The sequence below is a fragment of the Drosophila mojavensis genome, unplaced genomic scaffold, assembly GCF_018153725.1.
Source record: "Drosophila mojavensis isolate 15081-1352.22 unplaced genomic scaffold, ASM1815372v1 contig_74, whole genome shotgun sequence".
In the NCBI taxonomy this organism is placed as follows: Eukaryota; Metazoa; Arthropoda; class Insecta; order Diptera; family Drosophilidae; genus Drosophila; species Drosophila mojavensis.
The window spans coordinates 2,536,166-2,553,915 of NW_025318899.1; the positions used below are offsets into that span (position 1 = coordinate 2,536,166).

Genomic DNA, 17,750 nt, shown 5'->3' on the forward strand with positions numbered 1-17,750 from the left:
TGTGCCAGCATTTGTATTCAATGCGGCTCAAATATTTACTCGTATAAGGCAGATCTTAATATTCTTTGAAGACACTTCTAGAGATTGGTAATTTTTCCAGCTTGAGAGACATCCCATCATCAAGTTATCTTGTATGACATATTATTATGTCAGCTTTATAATATACCACTTTAATCTCTCACTCCTACATATGTAAATTAGGCTTAAAGGAAGCAGCGACTGTATTTCATGGATATTAATCTTAACTGTAAGAAGTACGAACCCTTCTAGGTCTTCCATTTTCATGGTAACAGCTCCGATACTGTTTTTGATTCTCAAAATCTTGGTTACTAAAAAAGAACTTACTATTTATAAGCTTTTGAAGTAGTTGAGTATCAACTCCCCCTTATGCTTCATATAAAGGTCTCCTCGCTTCTGTTTCAAATGTTATAGGGCATAAAAAGTCATTTATGAAATCAAAAATTCATTGTTTCTATCAGCAAAATGTTTATGTCGTTTAAAATAAGACTAGATTTGGCTTAATGCAAGTACATTGTAAATTGTGAAAATTGCACTAACAATGGGATGAACTATTTTTTGAGAGTAGATGCTCCTTCGATTGATCCTCCAGCTTGTGTACTCATTGTAGTAATCCACCTGCTACTTATATGTGACACGACAGAAAGAGGCGTAGACTTATCTATCTACTCTTCCCCCTTGCTCTATTTGTTCTATTCTTAATTCTCCTGCTCCTCTCGATCTACTTCTTCACGAAAACCATCTCTCGCCTCTACTCCTTCTTCCTCTTGCAATCCTTTATGCTTCTCTACTCCTTCTTTTCGTGATCCTCCTCCTGCTCTTCCTCTGTGACCAGACAATCGCCACAGAAAATGGAATATATGATGAGCGACAGAAAGCCCAGTGGCAGGCCAAAGATGACAGTCATCAGCACCGGATTGCCGCGCCACATTTCGCGCAGGGAACGCTTCAGCTCAAAGAGTGCCCGATTCACTCGTACAAAATACGTATCACCGCCATAGGCCGTGGCGCTCTCATTGCTAATTGATTCGAGGAACAGATGCAGAGCCTGTGGCGTCATCTGCAGCGGATCGTCGTCGGGTATATAGTGATGCTGAGTCGTGGAATTCAGCGCTATCAAATGAGGCGTTGGCAATTGGTCCAGTATAATGGAATGCGCTATGGACGGATCGCCAATCTGAAAGAGCAAAACAATTAGGAAATGAAACTTAATTTGTTTCTCTTTCTCACCCATCCAAATTGGAATTTGTCATGGTAACGTGGTCGATGCTTGCGTATGACACCCTCAACCATGTCGCGGAACTCCAGCTCATGCGTCGCTATCTGACTTAGCTTATCCTCCTGCACCACAGCAAGCACCAAGAACTTTTTCGTCTTCAGCAGCTGATGGATATTGAAACGCGTGACCTTAGGGAACAGCGTGAAACGCTCCACATTGACCCATTGGAATATGGTTTCATTGACATCATTTGGATCCATTTCGTGCGCCACGTGTCCGTGTGGATAGAAATGATGCTGCTCCTCCTTATACACAATGACAGCGGGCAACTTCTCGAAATCGAAATGTTGAGCAGCTATCTCCTCGCTCGTCGCATAGAAGAATCCGTGCTCCTGGTAGCCCTCGGCGGCTGCATAGTACGTGTCCCAGACAACACCTTGCTGGGGGCCCACAAACATAAAGAAGATCGTATGGGAGCCTTTCAGCATATCCACGCTGTCGGTGCGCGTGACCAGCTGGACAGGTGGCCCCGACATCCTCAGAGCGTAGTCGACCAGTTCATCCTTGCTGCGATCCCCATTGTAGATGAACTCCATGTTGCCCTTGATGAACATTATTGTGGGATAGCCACGCACTTTGAACTCCCTTGCTGCAGCAGGATATTTGGTGCAATCCAATCGTCCCACTCGCACATTTGTCGCATGGAGCGCCTGAGCGACGAGCGCAAATATCGGCTCCGTCTTCTTGCAATAGCCGCACCACGGGGCATAGAACATCACTAACCATTGACCTTCATGGCGCACATCGATGAAGCGATCGCTCAGCTCAAGGACACGCGACGATATGGCCGGCGTGCCGAGGATCAACAGAAACAGCAATGGAAGACTCCAGCCCCATATTGATTGATGCATTTCGCTGGCTGGCTGGCTGCTGCAGTTGAATGTTGCTGAATGATGGTAACTCGTTCCTGTTATTGCATAATTAAGTACGTTTCATGTGGCTTTCTTTTCTCAGTTTTGTTACACTGTCATCAATAATTAAATTAGCAAACAATGATAATTTTTCTAAAACCGAAGAAAAAATCCACCCCCATACTTAGTTGTTTAGCTCTATTGTGAACTAGTTCAGTGACACTATGACTTGCTGCACAAAATATCGATGACTAAAACAATCGTATGAAAAGGCAGTGAATGTGAATCTGTTTACTTTCCATACATCACAATAGGATCGATTAAAATAATTGTTTTCGAACATTTATTTTACATAGATATTATTGTTGTTATTCATTTTCACTTTATGAATATCAATTCACACACCCAATTCCAAGCCAACTTCATCACATTGTGTCACTGTACTTATCGATAGCTATAACAATCGTTTAGCCAGCGCTGTGACTGGCTTTGTTTACATCGTGTTTTATGCAGTCTGGCAAGGCCAGTGACAACGCGCTCGACGCACGTGTGATTTTGTTTTCTTTAAGTAAAACTCAGTTTTAAGCAAGTTTTACAATGAAAGCAAACGTGCCCATTAAATCAACAGGCACCGCCCAGGTGCACAATGCGCGTTTCTACACAATAAGTCCACGTGCGATTGTCAGTCTGGCGTATAGCAAGCTGCTTAAATGCCTGGCGCTCAGCCGGTGAGTAAAAAATAATATTATATTTATAAAAGAAATAAATAAAATGAATGTCCATGTGCTGTGCAGTGATGATGGCTCCATAGAGCTCTGGGACATGAGCTATGCACCCTATTTGGAGAAAGTGATAAAACTAACGCCCGAGTCGCAGGTGGAGAACATGGCCTGGGCTGGCAAGCGACTCTTCTCGGTGGACTTGACGGGACAGCTAGTTGAGTGGGATCTGAATACGTTGCAGCCCCGGAATGTACAATCGCCCACAGGAAATGCGCTGTGGTGCCTGGATGTAAATAGTGCCGAGACCGAGCTGGCCGTCGGCTCCGAGGAGGGACACATTAATCTAATGAGCATTGAGCAGGACGAAATCAACTATAAATTGCTGTTCAGGAAGCAAGAGGGACGCGTTCTTTGCTGTAAATTCGATAAGCCAGGCAAGCGCCTCGTTACTGGATCAGTGGGCGCTGTGCGCATCTGGAACGTGGCCACTGGACACACGTTGCACACCATGACTCTATCAGCCAAGAATGTCATTGTCTATACGCTGCAGGTGCTGAAGGATGATACAATAATAGCAGGTGACTCGGCGGGCTATGTCACCGTTTGGAATGCAGCGAATGCAACACAAGTGGAGGCCAATCAGGTGCTCGATAAGCACGTCTTTGCTCTGGCCGTGAACGAGGAGGAGGATCGTCTGGTGTGCAGTGGCATGAGGCCGCCTCTGATACGTGTGCTCAGCAAAACGCAAATCAAACGCGAGGACTCCGTTTGCCAACGCTGGGTGAAGTTCCTGCAGCGTGAGGTGCACAGACATTATGTCAAGGCGCTGCTGGTTGTCGGGGATCGCATAATATCCGGCGGCCAGGATGGCCTGCTCTGCATCTCATCCAGCACCAAGTCGCGCGCCTACACAGCCAAATATGCGCCCTATCTGGCTGGCAAATGCGCCAGCTTAGCATCGAGTGCGAATCTAATGCTGCTCCGATATCCGCAATCCTTACACTTGTGGCGCTTGGGCGTGCCGAGTGACCACACAACGGAGAACCAAGTGGCGCGCATGTCAGTGGGCAGCTGTGAGCAACTGAAGCTGGAGCAGGGCCCCGAGATGCTCGTGCAGCTCGTCGTGGGCGCCAGTAAATTTATACAGGCGTCTGCCATTTCGCCGGACAGCAAATGGATTTGCTACTCGACGCTTGACGAGCTGCGTCTGAGTCGTTTGGAGCTGAAGCCGCTGGCTGTGACGCGCCTGACAAAAGATTTGCCCGCCGAACTGGAACCGGCCAAGTTTATAATTTTTGGCAACGACTCGCTCTGGCTGCTGCACGCGCCCACATATCAAATGCGCTGCTTCACTCTGACGGAGCAACAGGTGGACTTTGCCTACAGCATCGACTTGAGCAAGGAGATCAAGTCGCCGATCAGCCTCGTGGAGCTGTCGCCATGTGGCAAATACCTGATCGTAGCTAGCACCAATCACCTGATTGCCATTTGGCAGCTGCGCGGCGCCAAGTCGAGGCACTTGCTCAACCTGCCGCGCTACAAGGCGGGCACCACGGCGCTGGCCATGCACGCGGGCAGGCCGAACCTCGTGGTTGCCTATGCCGATGGACGGCTGGTGGAATACGATCTGCTGCAGCGACGCTTCGTCTGCGAGACCGAGAAGCATTTTGTGCCAAATGCGCAGTTGCATAGCATTCGCGGCTTGCTGCTCGATGCCAACAATCCCAACATTGTCATCGTCTACGACGAGGTGCACCTGTATGTGCTGCAGAGCTATGAGCAGGAGGAGCAGCAGCAGCAGGAGCAGACGGTGCCACTCACAAAAGCCAAAAAGCTGAGCAAATCGCTGGAGTCAACGAAGCTACGGAAATATGAATTGAAGATGCAACTCAATCGACAGGTAAGCAACATAAATCTCTGATCTCTGATTAGTTAAATATATAAAATTTAATTATTTTCCATCCTTTCAGCATTTGCTGCAGGTCTGCAGAATCAACGAGCAGGAGCTGGTGACGATTGGCGTGCAGACGAAGAATTACTTGAGTATGCTGCCTCCGCCTTATCAGCGCAAGAAGTTCGGCGCTTCGTAGTTAGGAATTCACTGTACCACTACAGTAGTAACTAGTTAAGTTGTAAAAAGCAAAGTAAACAAAAAATTGTTGAACGAATGGAATGTATTTTTAAGTGCAGTTCGTGCTACGATAGACACTCACTAAAGATGTCAAAATGTGTGATCAGAATCTTAAGCACTGTAGCTCTACAGTAATCACTGGCTAAGTGGTCAACTTATGTGAATATAGGTGAAAGTCCTTAGCTGGGACAATCCTTGTAGCTAGTCATACGGTAGTCACTCGCTACTGCAGTAATACCTCCCTATGTGAGAAACCCGTTCATCAAAACTGAATGCATTTCACTTGGCAAATGCATGCCAAAATTTACCAGCCACTTCGGTAAAGCTTGTCAAGCTCGCAACATAAAACGAAATTACTATCCCCTGAAGCTAGTCGCCTGTAGTACAGTAGACTCGCGCTAAGTGTGCTCAACAGTAATACCTCACCAGGGACTGAATGCCTTTGGCTTGTCAAGGGATGACTTCTCAGAGACAGTCACACAGTAGACACTCCCTAACCAAGCCGAAATGCCTTGCCACTACAGTAATACCTCAGAGAGAAAACTATTGTTCATCGAAATTGAATGCCTTTGGCTGGTACCGAAAATTTTTTCACAAATTTGTCGACTGTCAAGAGGGACAGAGAGAGAAAGAGAGAGAGAGGAGAGAAATGTGCGGTACGGTGCACACTGGCTACACATGCCAAATGTGCTATGCAATTCAGATCGTTTTGTTGTTCTGTTATTTTGCTTTATTTTCCTTTTTTCTCTCAATTTTTTTTTTTTTTTTTTTTTGGATTTGGTTTTACACTGTCTAGCCAACGTCTAGACAAGTGCATACCACACAGACAGTCGAAAACGAACACACGCAGCACAAGAGCGAGACGGAGACAGCGGCAGAGTCGGCGAGAGGGAGATGGCAAGCGAGTCTGTTTGTTGCACAATTCAACTTTTAGCTCAAAAACTCATTGCCCAGCTAGGCCCTATCAAAACCGCTCTAGCCACCCGCTACGCCCGCACCACCCGCACCACCCGCCCACCGCTGTCTGTGGCTAAAAGTATCCTGCAGCCATATTCCAATGCACTGGCATTGCCTGTTCTCGTTTGGGTCCTCTGGGCCTCTCCTCCATTTGCATACAAATTTTTCTAGTTTTTGTTTGCTTCTTTCTATTTTATTTTCATTTGTATTTTTTTTTTTTTTTTCGGCATCCGTTTTCCTGCTGCGGTTGTGGGCGTGCCTGTTGGGCATTTGTCGGCCGCATTTCCATTTGCATGCAGCGCCAACCGAGACACGATGCCAAATGGACATAAATAATCACCGATGGAAATTGTTTAGCTTTTCCAAATCGACGTCAAGCATTTAAGCCTAAGCTGAATTGGCATTTGCCCACGGGCAAATTGAGCTTTAGAGAACATCTATAAAAGCTTTTTAAATATATGCAACAGTTAACAGTTAATACTGTGGGCAGTTAATCCTTTGGGCAGTTGCCCCAAGGCAAACTCAAGCTGCAGATCAGAGCTGGGCGAACTTAAGCAGTTTTCAACCTTATAGAGAGCTTTGAGCCTAAGTCATATTAATGAGCGCTTAAACAGACGTTTTTAAGTACATAGATTAATGCATTTTCAGTTAAAAGCTCTTATCTTTTTAGAGTTATCTACCTTACAGAGAGCTTTGAGCAGTTGCTGTTGAGAAAATTAATATACTTTCATTCTGAAGCTTTCTTTTATTTATGAATTTCTTAGGGGAAAGCTTTCATCACTGTAATGAAGTTATATTTTCTTTAAAATAATAAAAGCTTTTCTCGGAAATAATATCACATTTCAAAAGGATTTGATTAATTTTGAATTCAAGTGAAATTTTTTTAATGCAAATTCCTAGTTAATAATATAAAGCTCTGAGCTATATACATAGCTTCAATTATATACAAATGCACATGATTTATTGTATAAACTTTTTTTTTTAATGATAATTAAGTTAATCTAGCTTAATAAAGTTGTATTCGCCGAAGTATTCTTTGTGAGATATCAAGCTTTCCCTAGGAACTGACTGGTTAATGACCTCGTCAAACCTTCGCCTACAAATTTGCTGTTAAAAAGTACAAATATTCCACTGTTCCGACTTGTTCCTCAATTGTTACGCATACGCCACGTGTGTCGGCAGAAAGAGCTCGAGCGCCCACAAATTAAGAAATGAATTGAATTGAATCACGCCCTTTGAGGCATTAAAATGCACTTAAGCAACGGCAACGGCAACGGCAACGGCAATGGCTCAAGCCGCAAGCCAAAGCCACCGACAGCTGCACAGGTGGCTAAGGGGGCGTGGCCATAGCGAGGCCGCAAGCTGTGGAGTATAGGCAGCAAAACTTATGCAAACTACGCGACCAAATACAACTAAAGTCGCAGTCGCAGTCGCAGTTGAAGTAGAAGTCGAAGTCGAAGTCGAAGTCGTAGTCTACAAAGGAGTCGACTGAAGTCGCGTCTAGACAGCCAGTAAAAACTTTGGGCGCTGGGCAAACTTTGCAGCTGCCAGCAACAACAGCAGCAGCAAATAGAAATACTCGAGGAGAAGATGGACAGGCTAAGAGATATCCTTTAAAGATATTGGAATAACTACCCTTAAATATAGTCAATGAAATGTAAGTCTTAAGAGAGCTTTTAGCTTTTATCTGCTTTAATCTGGAGAAATCGATATTTATCGATTGTATCTCTACATGCCAAAACATGTTTTAAACTGACGTTAGCGTTATCAGTTTAATATATAGTAAGACAGATGCATAGTTGTCATCGATATATCGATAAAAATCGATATCGTCTAGCTAATAACCAAATGAATTTCTGCAAAATGAATTCATTAATAACCGTTGAGTCTAAAATCGATATTTATCGGTTGATATTAGATTTAACTATAATTACAAATAGGAAATACCCTTTCAGGGTAAAAACAATTGTAAAACAATTGTTGATAACCGATTTGAATCGATGAATAAGAAGAGTTATCATTAGGATCAGCTTGTGGAGGCTTTTGCTATCAACCGTTATCAGCTTTTCTCGTATACCCTCACTGCGGCTAGTCAATGCCAGGGTATGGGCACACAACAATGCAGCTGAGGCGGCGACAACACATTTTGCGCCTTTCGCTGCTGAATTGCAAGTCTGGCTCGGGCTGAGTGTCTGGGCAAAAGTTGAACGCGCTGACACGGCAGACATTGTGACGACGTCGGCGACTGGCGAACAATGCCTCAAATTGACATTTAATTGGTTTGCAAATTAGCCCGCTGCCAGGAAGTGAGCACGCCTTTAGCTGGAGTTGGACGGGGGCTGGGAGCTGCCAGCAGACGCATTGGAATGCAGCCACAAATGATGCAATGCATCATCTACCTCTCTCCCTTCCTCTCACTCTCTCACTATCTCTCTCTCTCTCTCTTTCGCTCTGCAAGCATAATTGCCGCAGTCTAAGCTTCAGCTGGGGGCGTGCCAGTTTGTTAATGCTTAACCCCATCGCCAAATAAACAAGGGCGCGCAAATTGGCCGCTAATGAACGAAATGAGATAAAGCTTAATTTGCATTTAATAATATTAACGCGTCGCTTGTGGCACATAAAAGTGGCAGCACGGCGCTGGAGCTGGCGCTAGTGGGTAGGGGCAAGAGGCTCAAGCCTGTCAGACAGAGAGGGCAATAGCATAAATCGCATGCGGTTGTCATGACGCTGCATGCGACCCCTGCAGCGGTCTAGACAGCGAGACAAGGACTGCCGCCGCTGCTCCTGCTGCTCCGGCTGCTCCTGCTGCTCCTGCTGCCAGAGGACAAGCTAAGGACAAACGTGGCTGTCTGCTGGCTGAGTGAGCTGGGCTGCAGACACAGGGTGCTGGCTCGTAACTTTTGAATGCAGCTGAAGCTGATTGAATTTTATGCTCAACAAAAAAGCAAATCAACTTAAGTTTCAACGTGATAGCAGCTACTCCTAAAGAGAGAATAAAAAAAAAAACTACCTCTAACTAACTCCGCTGCACAAAGACAGCGCCTGCCACAGCGGGGCACTCAAAGGTCATTTGTGGGTGGCTTAAGTGTTGGAGTGGGCGTGTCATGGCTTTTCCGTGGGATTTGGCCAAGTCCTCGCGTCAGCAACTTTTCTGCACTATGCGGCTGCAATTGCATTTTGTCCTTCGAAAGGACAAATTCACAATAAACAAGGAACTAACTGAACTAAAGTCAGGGGAAGCTGCGACCATTCGAATGCAAGCAGCATCATATGTACATGGTTATGCTTCCTGCAAAAGCAGTCAAAATGTGCGCTTTTTATGATGCTCTAAACGTACACTGAGCGAAATGGTTGAGTTGAAGGCGAAAGAAGCGAAAAGTAGGAAGAGATGAGATGACAAAAATGTGAACGAAAATGTTTAAGAAATACAAACGAAAATTCTTTTTGGTGACTTTTTTGATCAGTTAAAATAAAAAAAAATAAAAATTATAATAATAATAAAAAAAAAATAATAATTAACTAATTAATAAAATCTATAAGCAATTTGTGCTTGTTTTAAGATGGCAAATTTAACTTAATTTTCAGTTTATATGCCACTCTTCACCTTTATTTAAGAAGCCCAAGCATTTCGCTCAGTGTAAAGAAGCCAAGCTAAATCACGCACTTATCAACTAAGGTATCTAAACTTACTTAAGCCAAGAAAACTTTTAGCTGTCATTTGCGCATTTGATGCACAGGCTGCCGAATAAGATGAGAGTTGATAGCGAGAATTGGCAAGAAAAGGAAAAGCGTACGAGTAGGGGTATTCCTGCAGAATGCGCACTAGTAGGGGTATTCCCGCAGCTAGTTAAGCTACCAATTTATTTAGTGGTGCGTGCAGAATTGCGGCTATAATTTTAATGTTATTGTTAGCCGCGACACAAACAGACTCAACACACACACACACACACACACACACACATACACACACTTTTTAACCACTTTTTCCACAACAACAGCATCGATAAAGTATATGAAAAGAAGCGAATTAACAAGTGAAACGGAACGTGCAACAGTCGCTGTTGTTGCATTGTTGCATTGCTGCATTGTTGCAATGTGCTGTGTGCCGTGTGCTGTGTGTGATTTTGTGTACGCGCTTCGTTTGCAAGTGGCAACCGCAATTTAATTAAGCCAACAAAGCCGGCGACCAAGGCGAAGGGTGCAAGCGGCAGTTAGCCCGGCCAACATCATTATGAGCCACCGGCAGCAACGACTGATAGACACATATGCGAGGAGTGCTGGTGCCATGCGGCACATAGACATGGCCATTGCCACTGACCGCAAAAGAGTGCACTGAGCGAAATCGGTGAGACCAATTCGAAGGTCTAATTAAGTTGGAGCCAAAAGTTGGCCTAGAAAAACTTGGGAAAAACTTTATTTAATACTAAATATTACTTAAAGTAAGGCAACATGGAAGTTGCTTTGGTAGGACTTGCCTGACTAGCAAATACTCTACAAGAGCTATTTGTATTTTTCATTTTAAGTGCAACAATAATTTCGAATAAATAAACAAATATCAATCATAGTCAAGCCTTCAATCAATTGTTAGGTCTAAAAATACTTCATTTCATTTCGCTTTTCTCCTCAGTCAAACAAAATCGAAGCCAAAGTTTGTATTTCCAGTTATTCAACCTAGTTTCGCTCAGTGCATTCATTCTGGCCTTTTGACTTGCTGTCGTCAGCTCTTTTGAGCCACAGTGGTTGCCGTGGACGCTGTCACTCAGCCAGCTCCACTTGAATGCCTGGACTCCAGTCCAGCCCACCGTTGGCCCCCATTTTCCAGCTGCTTTCCAGCTGCCCCTTGCAACATTGTTATTGCAATAATTTGATTAAATTGAACGCTTTAAGTGATTTGCATTTAAAATTTCAATCAATATGTTGCGCCGGCTGCTGCTGCTGCTGCTGCTGCACCACCTGTAGCCACATACAAAAAGGAAGTCGTCTGGCGCCACCAAGCTGCGCCTCTAAACCTCTTTTCCTCTCTCTATCTCTCTCTCTCCCCACTCTCTCTCTCTCTCCTTCACTTGTGTGTCCGACGGTCTAATCATGCAGAAAGCAAGCAATGTCTGGTTCGTCTGACGACGAAAATTGCTCACTTTGCTGGCGGAAACCATAAACCGTTGCAAGTGGTCAAGCCAAGCTGCAGCCAGACTGCACCACCCGAACCACAGCAAGCACTCCTACCGCCGGCAGTGCACCGTTAAAGTTGTCGGAAGGATGTGTTGTCGGTCAACGCCCACTGTTCCAATTGCATTAAGTACGAAATGATTTTGTCGCCTCCATTTGCACACACAGTCACGAGCTGTCCAATTGGAATTGACGGCCAATTGGAAACGCTCACCGTTTGTCTATCAATTTATTTAAACGATCTACCGGGGCTTGAATAACGGACTGCTGCTCTGTGCTGGAAATTCTCTCATTTGCAGGCAGATTGTTTTTTAAACTCTTTAAATTAGTCCTTTATATTTCTAATTTATATAACTTGTGTATTTACATATATACAAATTTGATTCTAATTAATATATTTCATATAAACTCTCTATGTATGTATATACCTTCTCATATATTCTCAACAATTAGTAACCAGTAAACGATTTGGCCTAGGATTTTTTAGGTATAGACTCCTATTCGAAGGCACGTTAAGGGTATGGGCAAGGGACTGTATTGAGGAGAAATGGTAGACTAGCTAATACCCATCAAAGTGTGTATAAAACCTTTTCCTTACCAGAGTCCCATTGCAATAATAGAGAGCTCGAATATTTGGTAGCAGTTAAAGTGCTCCTATGAGGTATGCACAGATAAGTAATATCCTGTAGCATCTAATACAAATTTAAAAACATTTTATTTCTGTACTTTTGTCAAGCAATATATTAATCTTACAGACTATTTTGGATTTTTTGAAGTATGTTTGTTTTCTAAACTTAAAAAACTAATTTGTGAACATATATTAACCATTCACACAGGGTATTTACTAGTCGTCTTTTGCTTTACATTGCAAGCTGTTTTTGTTTTTAGTTTCTTGCTGATTGCATTTCTAGTTTTTGTTGTTGCATAAAGTGCAGCGTTTTCTTCCAGTAATTATTGTAAGCTCTCATTCTCAACTTCAGTTACATCATCATCATCCTCAGCATCATCATCATCATTTTCAGCATCTTCACGTTTGCATTGTTCTTAGCTAACATCAGCAACATCAGCAGCATCAGCAACAACAACAACAACATCATCATCGACGTCGTCGTCGTCGTCGTCGTCGTCGTCGTCGTCGCGTCTCTGGCTCCTTCCGGCGTCAGTTTTGCAGTGGAAACTTCCTGATTTTGGCTTAGGCGCCGTCTGCTGTTTAAATGTATGTGTCTGTGTGTGTGTGTGTTATTTTGGCCAAAAAGCCCTGTCTAAGGACTTTTGTCTGAGTGGATTTTGCCCTGCAGTTGATTTTTGTTGTACTTGTCGTCGTTGTTGTTGTTGTTGTTGCTGCATTAATTCATGCAATTTCGCATGCAATTTTCACGTGACTTCATTTCAGAATTTCAAGTTTTATTTCCCTTCACTTTGCAGTACGCAAATAGCTCATGGAATTCACCCAACTCCTAACACAAACAAGAGCTCTACACTACTCTACTCTATATATATGTATGTATATGTATATGCATCTGGCCCGATCTTAGCTATAAAATTATGTTCTGTTGTCTTTTCAGTCAGTTTCTTTTTTGCCTGTTATATTTGGATTGAGAAAAGAGCGTGAGAGCGAAAAGTTTGATAGGCACACAGTGAAAGAGAGAGCGAGAGAGAGAGAGGGAGTCTGAGAGAGATACAGTGAGTGTGTGAGCGGGGAGCCCTTATCCCGAATTGGTTGAGGCTGGGACTTTACTTTGGTAGGCGGAGCTGCAGCACGCTTCACGCTTGATTTTCAGCGCCTGTTGTTGTTTGGCCATAGAGAGAAAACACGCACACACACACACACATACGCTCACGCACACTTGTGGCGACACAAAAACAGATGAGGAAAATGCTTTTCAATTTATTTTTAAGTACAAAAATAATTTTGTTGTATTTTTTTTTTTTTTTTTTTTTTTGCTTTTTTTGCTCACGCAAAATAGAAGCAAAAACAACAAGCGGTAAAAATAAGGCACGACACACACGACACACGCCCGTCTCGCTGTCGTCGGCTAAGATCCCCCACACCCCCCTCTGCAGTACCTCCTGATCATATGCTATATATATATATATATATATATATATATATATATATGCATATATGCTGGCTTGCCGTCGTGTGAAATATATTGGAGACAAACGGGCACTTTTTATATGTTAGCTGCAAAAATTAAGTTTCAGTACGGCGCAGGTTTGCGAAAAGATCGCAGCGCAGCGAACTGCACAGAGTGCAAATTGTTTTCCTTGTTGGCCTTAACTAACGGTAGACGTGTGCGAGACGCGCCCACACAGACACACACACACACGCATATATATAAATATCTATATATTATATATATGCTCATTCATAATCAGTTTTCAATATTGAAAAAAAGAAAAAGAAAAAGAAAAACTGTTTGAACTTTTGTCGCGTTGTCTATGTGTGTGTACGTGCGCGCGCGTGTGTGTGTGTGTGCGTTAAGTGGATTTCAGGTGTGCGTTCCGTGTGTGCCAGTGCATCTGTGTGTGTGTGTGTGTGTGCATAGTTCCAGTTGATATCTGCCAATTGGCATTCCAACTAGACGACCGGCGCATTCTTTGCTGTCATGTGCGAAATTCTTTCACTTGATTAAGCCCGGCGACCCGGTTCGATTCGTTTCGGTTCGGTGCGGTTCGGCTCGATTCGCATCGTTTTCCGCTCTCTCTCGCTCGCTCTCTATCTATCTCTCTCTCCATTGTTTTTTTGTGGTTGTGCTTTTTTTTTTTTTTTGGGGTTCGGTCCTTTTTGCGGTCTCGTGGTCTTTCATCGATTTACGCAGGAATTCGCTGAATTTACGTTTGCTCAATGTCAAATTGGCGTTCGACTCTGGTATGCGATACACAAAATACACTACAAATACAGCTCTAGAGTATAAGAGATTCCTGTCCGTTTGCCTCGACTAACCGAAGTGCGAATGTGCTACAAACAAAATCTAAATATTTGAAAAACATCATGTGAAACTTAGTTTGATAGTTGACAAGGAAAAGGAAAAATATTTAAATGGAAAAAAAAAAATATGAAGAAGAGAAAGGTGAAACTGAATTTCTAAATTAGTAAAATGTATTTATAAAATAAAAAATAAATACAAATAATTATTGTGTACTTCAAAAAGGAAAATTACAATAAATTTGTTTTCCAAATTAAAAATTAAAACTAAAACGAATTTTTATTAAAATTACAAACTAAAAAAATAAACCATAATCTCTCTGACAAAAAGCTAAGTCAATATGCCCAAAGTTAGAGTAATTAAAACAAATGCAACTGGCATTATCATGCGACTCCAATGCAACTAACAAATGCCACAGACTGTTATCGATAACACATTGTTATCGTTGCACATTGCTACAAGTCTTTTCCCGCTGGCTTTTCTTTCGTTTGGCTACCCTTTATTGTAGCTGCGTCTCGCTCGCACTCGGCCGAATTCCTGCGTTTGCGTCTGTTTCACTTTTTGTTACCGAAATAAATACAAGAATTTAGCGACTTGTTTAAAAATAAACTGGAATGTTTTTTTTCTGTTTAATAGTTTTTTTTTATGTTAGTTGCCTTTTTTATTTTCTGGGAATTAGCTAAAAACGCCTATGGCCGAAAAGTTTTTGTTGTTCAGCAGGGCGAAATATGGTATTTCCGGTCAAGTTGTTGGATTTGTTTTGGCAATACGAATGCAAATTACTTTGGACACACTGTGCAGCTGAGAGCAGCACTTGTCAGCACTTTTTCAGCTTCTTCGCCCGCTTCTCCATTTGCTCTGGACGCAAGGGGCTTATACACTTATTAATTATGGGTCTGAGCGAGTTTTTATGATCGCGCATAAATTGCAACTGAACGTTGATCCCAGAGCCAGAACCAGAAGCAGAAGCAGGAGTCCGTGACGTGATAAAAAAAAAAAAAAAAACAAAAACAAGAGCCAGACAGAGAAAGAGTCTGCAGCGGGCGCAAATGAAGAGGCAATCAAATAAATTGCAAAAACAACAAACACCAAAAGGAGATCAACACAAAAATATATCGCAAAGAAACAGTAGCCGCGCGAACTGAACAGGGGCAGCAGGGGGCGGCGCACACAGGAGACAATAACATTTGTAGCCGCTGATTATAATGATGATGCTGATGATGATGAGTCTGAGTGCTGCTGTTTCATAGCACTGGAATTTCAATAAGAAAACATAAACAGAAAAACAGAATTGTGGGCAACAAAGCTCAAATACTCTGCAATAAATTTTGAATAATTATTGACTTGTGATTATATATAAATAGCTCTGTCAAGTACAGGAAAACCGAAGATATAGGATAAATATAGCTATAAAAAATATATAAAAATATATTTTAAAAAAATATATATAAAAATATATAAACACACCTTTGATATAAGCTTAGGAAACATCATAGCTGATAGCTATAAAGTTAACGCCTGATCAAGAATATATAAAAATATATACATATATATATATCTATACAATCCTCCATTAAGTCAACGTTATCTCATCTACCCTTTGGCTGTCCATTAAAAAACTACTTAAGTCTGATCATAAAATTGTGACTTGAGTATGGAAATGAAATTGACTGTTTTTTTGTTAACGCTGGCGTGACTTTTGGCTTTGTTTGGCTGTCGATCAAATTTGACATGCCCCAACCCGCCCTGGCCGCAGTTCAACTGTTTGTTTCTGCATCAATCTGTGTCTGCGACGTCATATCAAAGCGAAATGCCAGCGATCTCTGGACATATTAAGCGAAGCAGCCAACTAGTCAAAATGTCTATCCAACTGTCTTCCAGTCTGCTTGCTCCACTGTCTGTCTGTCTGTGACTCCAATGACAATTAGTGAGCAAAACAGCAGCTAAAGTCTGTAGAGAGTTGCGCAGAGAATTGTTGTCTCTATATCGAAATCGTGCATCATGAATATAAAATGCCACGCAAAAGTCATTCCACCTTTTATTTTATATTTTTTTTGCTTTTTCCTTACCCTTTCCCCAGGCAGAGGGACAGACAGAGGCACAAAACAGCAAAACAGCAACTATGCCATTAATTTAGCTACTTTAATTTTAGCCTATTTTTGTTGTAGCTTGTAATCTTTCGTCATATAACAGCAGCAGCAACAACAACAGCAACAACAACAACAACAATGCAACAGGCATAGCAGGCAGAGTGGATAGACATAAGCAAGCAGCCTAAGCATAAGCCATCAGTGCAGTGGGGGACAATGCCGTTGTCTGCCGTTGCCTCTTGTTGTTTCTTATATATTCAGCAAACAAGTAAGAATGTTGCTGCAAGCGGCTATGACCAGCTGCATGATACCCGGCCAAGCAGAAACCTTTCAGTTTATCATAGTTAGAACTTAGGGTATATATATCCAGTCAACTGTCTAAATCCAAATACGAAGCTAAAAAATTGAAGCACATGCAAACCCTATATACCCTCTTTACGCTGTACGAGCGAGTATAGGAAAACGCACGACAACGTGGATGATAATAAAAGTGAAGTCTGCGCGAAGTGCAACATAAATTTGTGCAAAATATTGCGCATACGCACCGTTTGCCGTGCGCTTGTTTTGCGTGCCTTGGCAAAGAGTGCCGACATAGACACACACACACACACACACACACACATTCACACACACATACATATGTTGCGTTATTTATGCCCGCGTCTGTGGCTGATCAACAGCCACATACCCTTTGCTTACACTCCCCCCATCCCCCCATCCCTCTCTCTCTTTCTCTCTCTAAGTGCCCTGCTTTGGGCAAAGTTCTGGGCGGGAGATGTTGGGAAATCATGTTGCGACAGAAACATTGTAATAGGGACAGACGACAACAACGAAGACGAACAAAAACAAAGGAAGCAGTCGAAAGACAAAATAAAGCAACAACAACAACAACAACTCAAAAGTGGGCGACCACACAGCAGCGTGCACTGTGAGAAAAATGTTAGGCAAATATTACATGTCGGAACTTATTTTAGATATAGAAATACTTGAATATAAGAAGTTAAACAAAACATCTGACATGCTGCAACAATTAGCACCAAAGAGCTTAGATTTAAGTGAACTATTAAATATCACGTATACGCCATGTTTATTCGTGCCCTACGATAATGTCAATATTTTTAGAAAAATATATGTTTTTAGTTTTAAAATTAGTATATTCAAAAGCTATTTAAAGCTATACAAATATTAACTAAAACTGAATAATATATTATATATCAAGTATACGCCAGGTATTTTAAAGCTCCGGTTATGAAAAAGGCCCTGAGATGAATCTAATATCAATGCAAAGAACTTATCGTATAGTTTACCTATTTAAACATCTTGATTAATTGACATTCCGAGAAAGTTGACTTTCTGGAATATATTTCTAGAACTATTTCAGTATGTGGATAAACTGCTGCGTCATTCTAGTCACACTCCTTACGAGAAATTGTTAACTTTCTGAATTAGCCATTCACAATTAACGTATTATTCATTGCGAGTCCTTAAAGGCTGTTTTCAAATATGCAGCAAGGGCTCGCAGGGAGTACAGCACAGTTAGCAATTATCTCCATTATACTAATCTCCATTACATCTATCTCTCGCAAATATTTTCACCCTTTATTTG

General features: G+C 42.3%; 3 protein-coding genes across 3 annotated transcripts in view; 1 reads left to right on the top strand and 2 right to left on the bottom strand.

Moving 5' to 3' along the window:
• The window catches only part of LOC6581221 (gamma-glutamyl hydrolase), a 66,529-nt gene that overhangs the window by 8,227 nt on the left and 40,552 nt on the right, over positions 1-17,750 (bottom strand). The gene's annotated exons all lie outside the window — the stretch shown is intronic.
• Positions 463-2,342, bottom strand: LOC6581227 (protein disulfide-isomerase TMX3). Its single transcript, XM_002006933.4, has 2 exons — positions 1,249-2,342; positions 463-1,195 (listed from the first exon to the last, which is right to left on the bottom strand). The coding sequence occupies exons 1-2, from the start codon at positions 2,146-2,148 to the stop codon at positions 806-808; spliced, it is 1,290 nt and encodes a 429-aa protein (XP_002006969.2). The 5' UTR covers positions 2,149-2,342; the 3' UTR covers positions 463-805.
• Positions 2,645-5,038, top strand: LOC6581228 (U3 small nucleolar RNA-associated protein 4 homolog). Its single transcript, XM_044010212.1, has 3 exons — positions 2,645-2,876; positions 2,943-4,770; positions 4,841-5,038. The coding sequence occupies exons 1-3, from the start codon at positions 2,746-2,748 to the stop codon at positions 4,958-4,960; spliced, it is 2,079 nt and encodes a 692-aa protein (XP_043866147.1). The 5' UTR covers positions 2,645-2,745; the 3' UTR covers positions 4,961-5,038.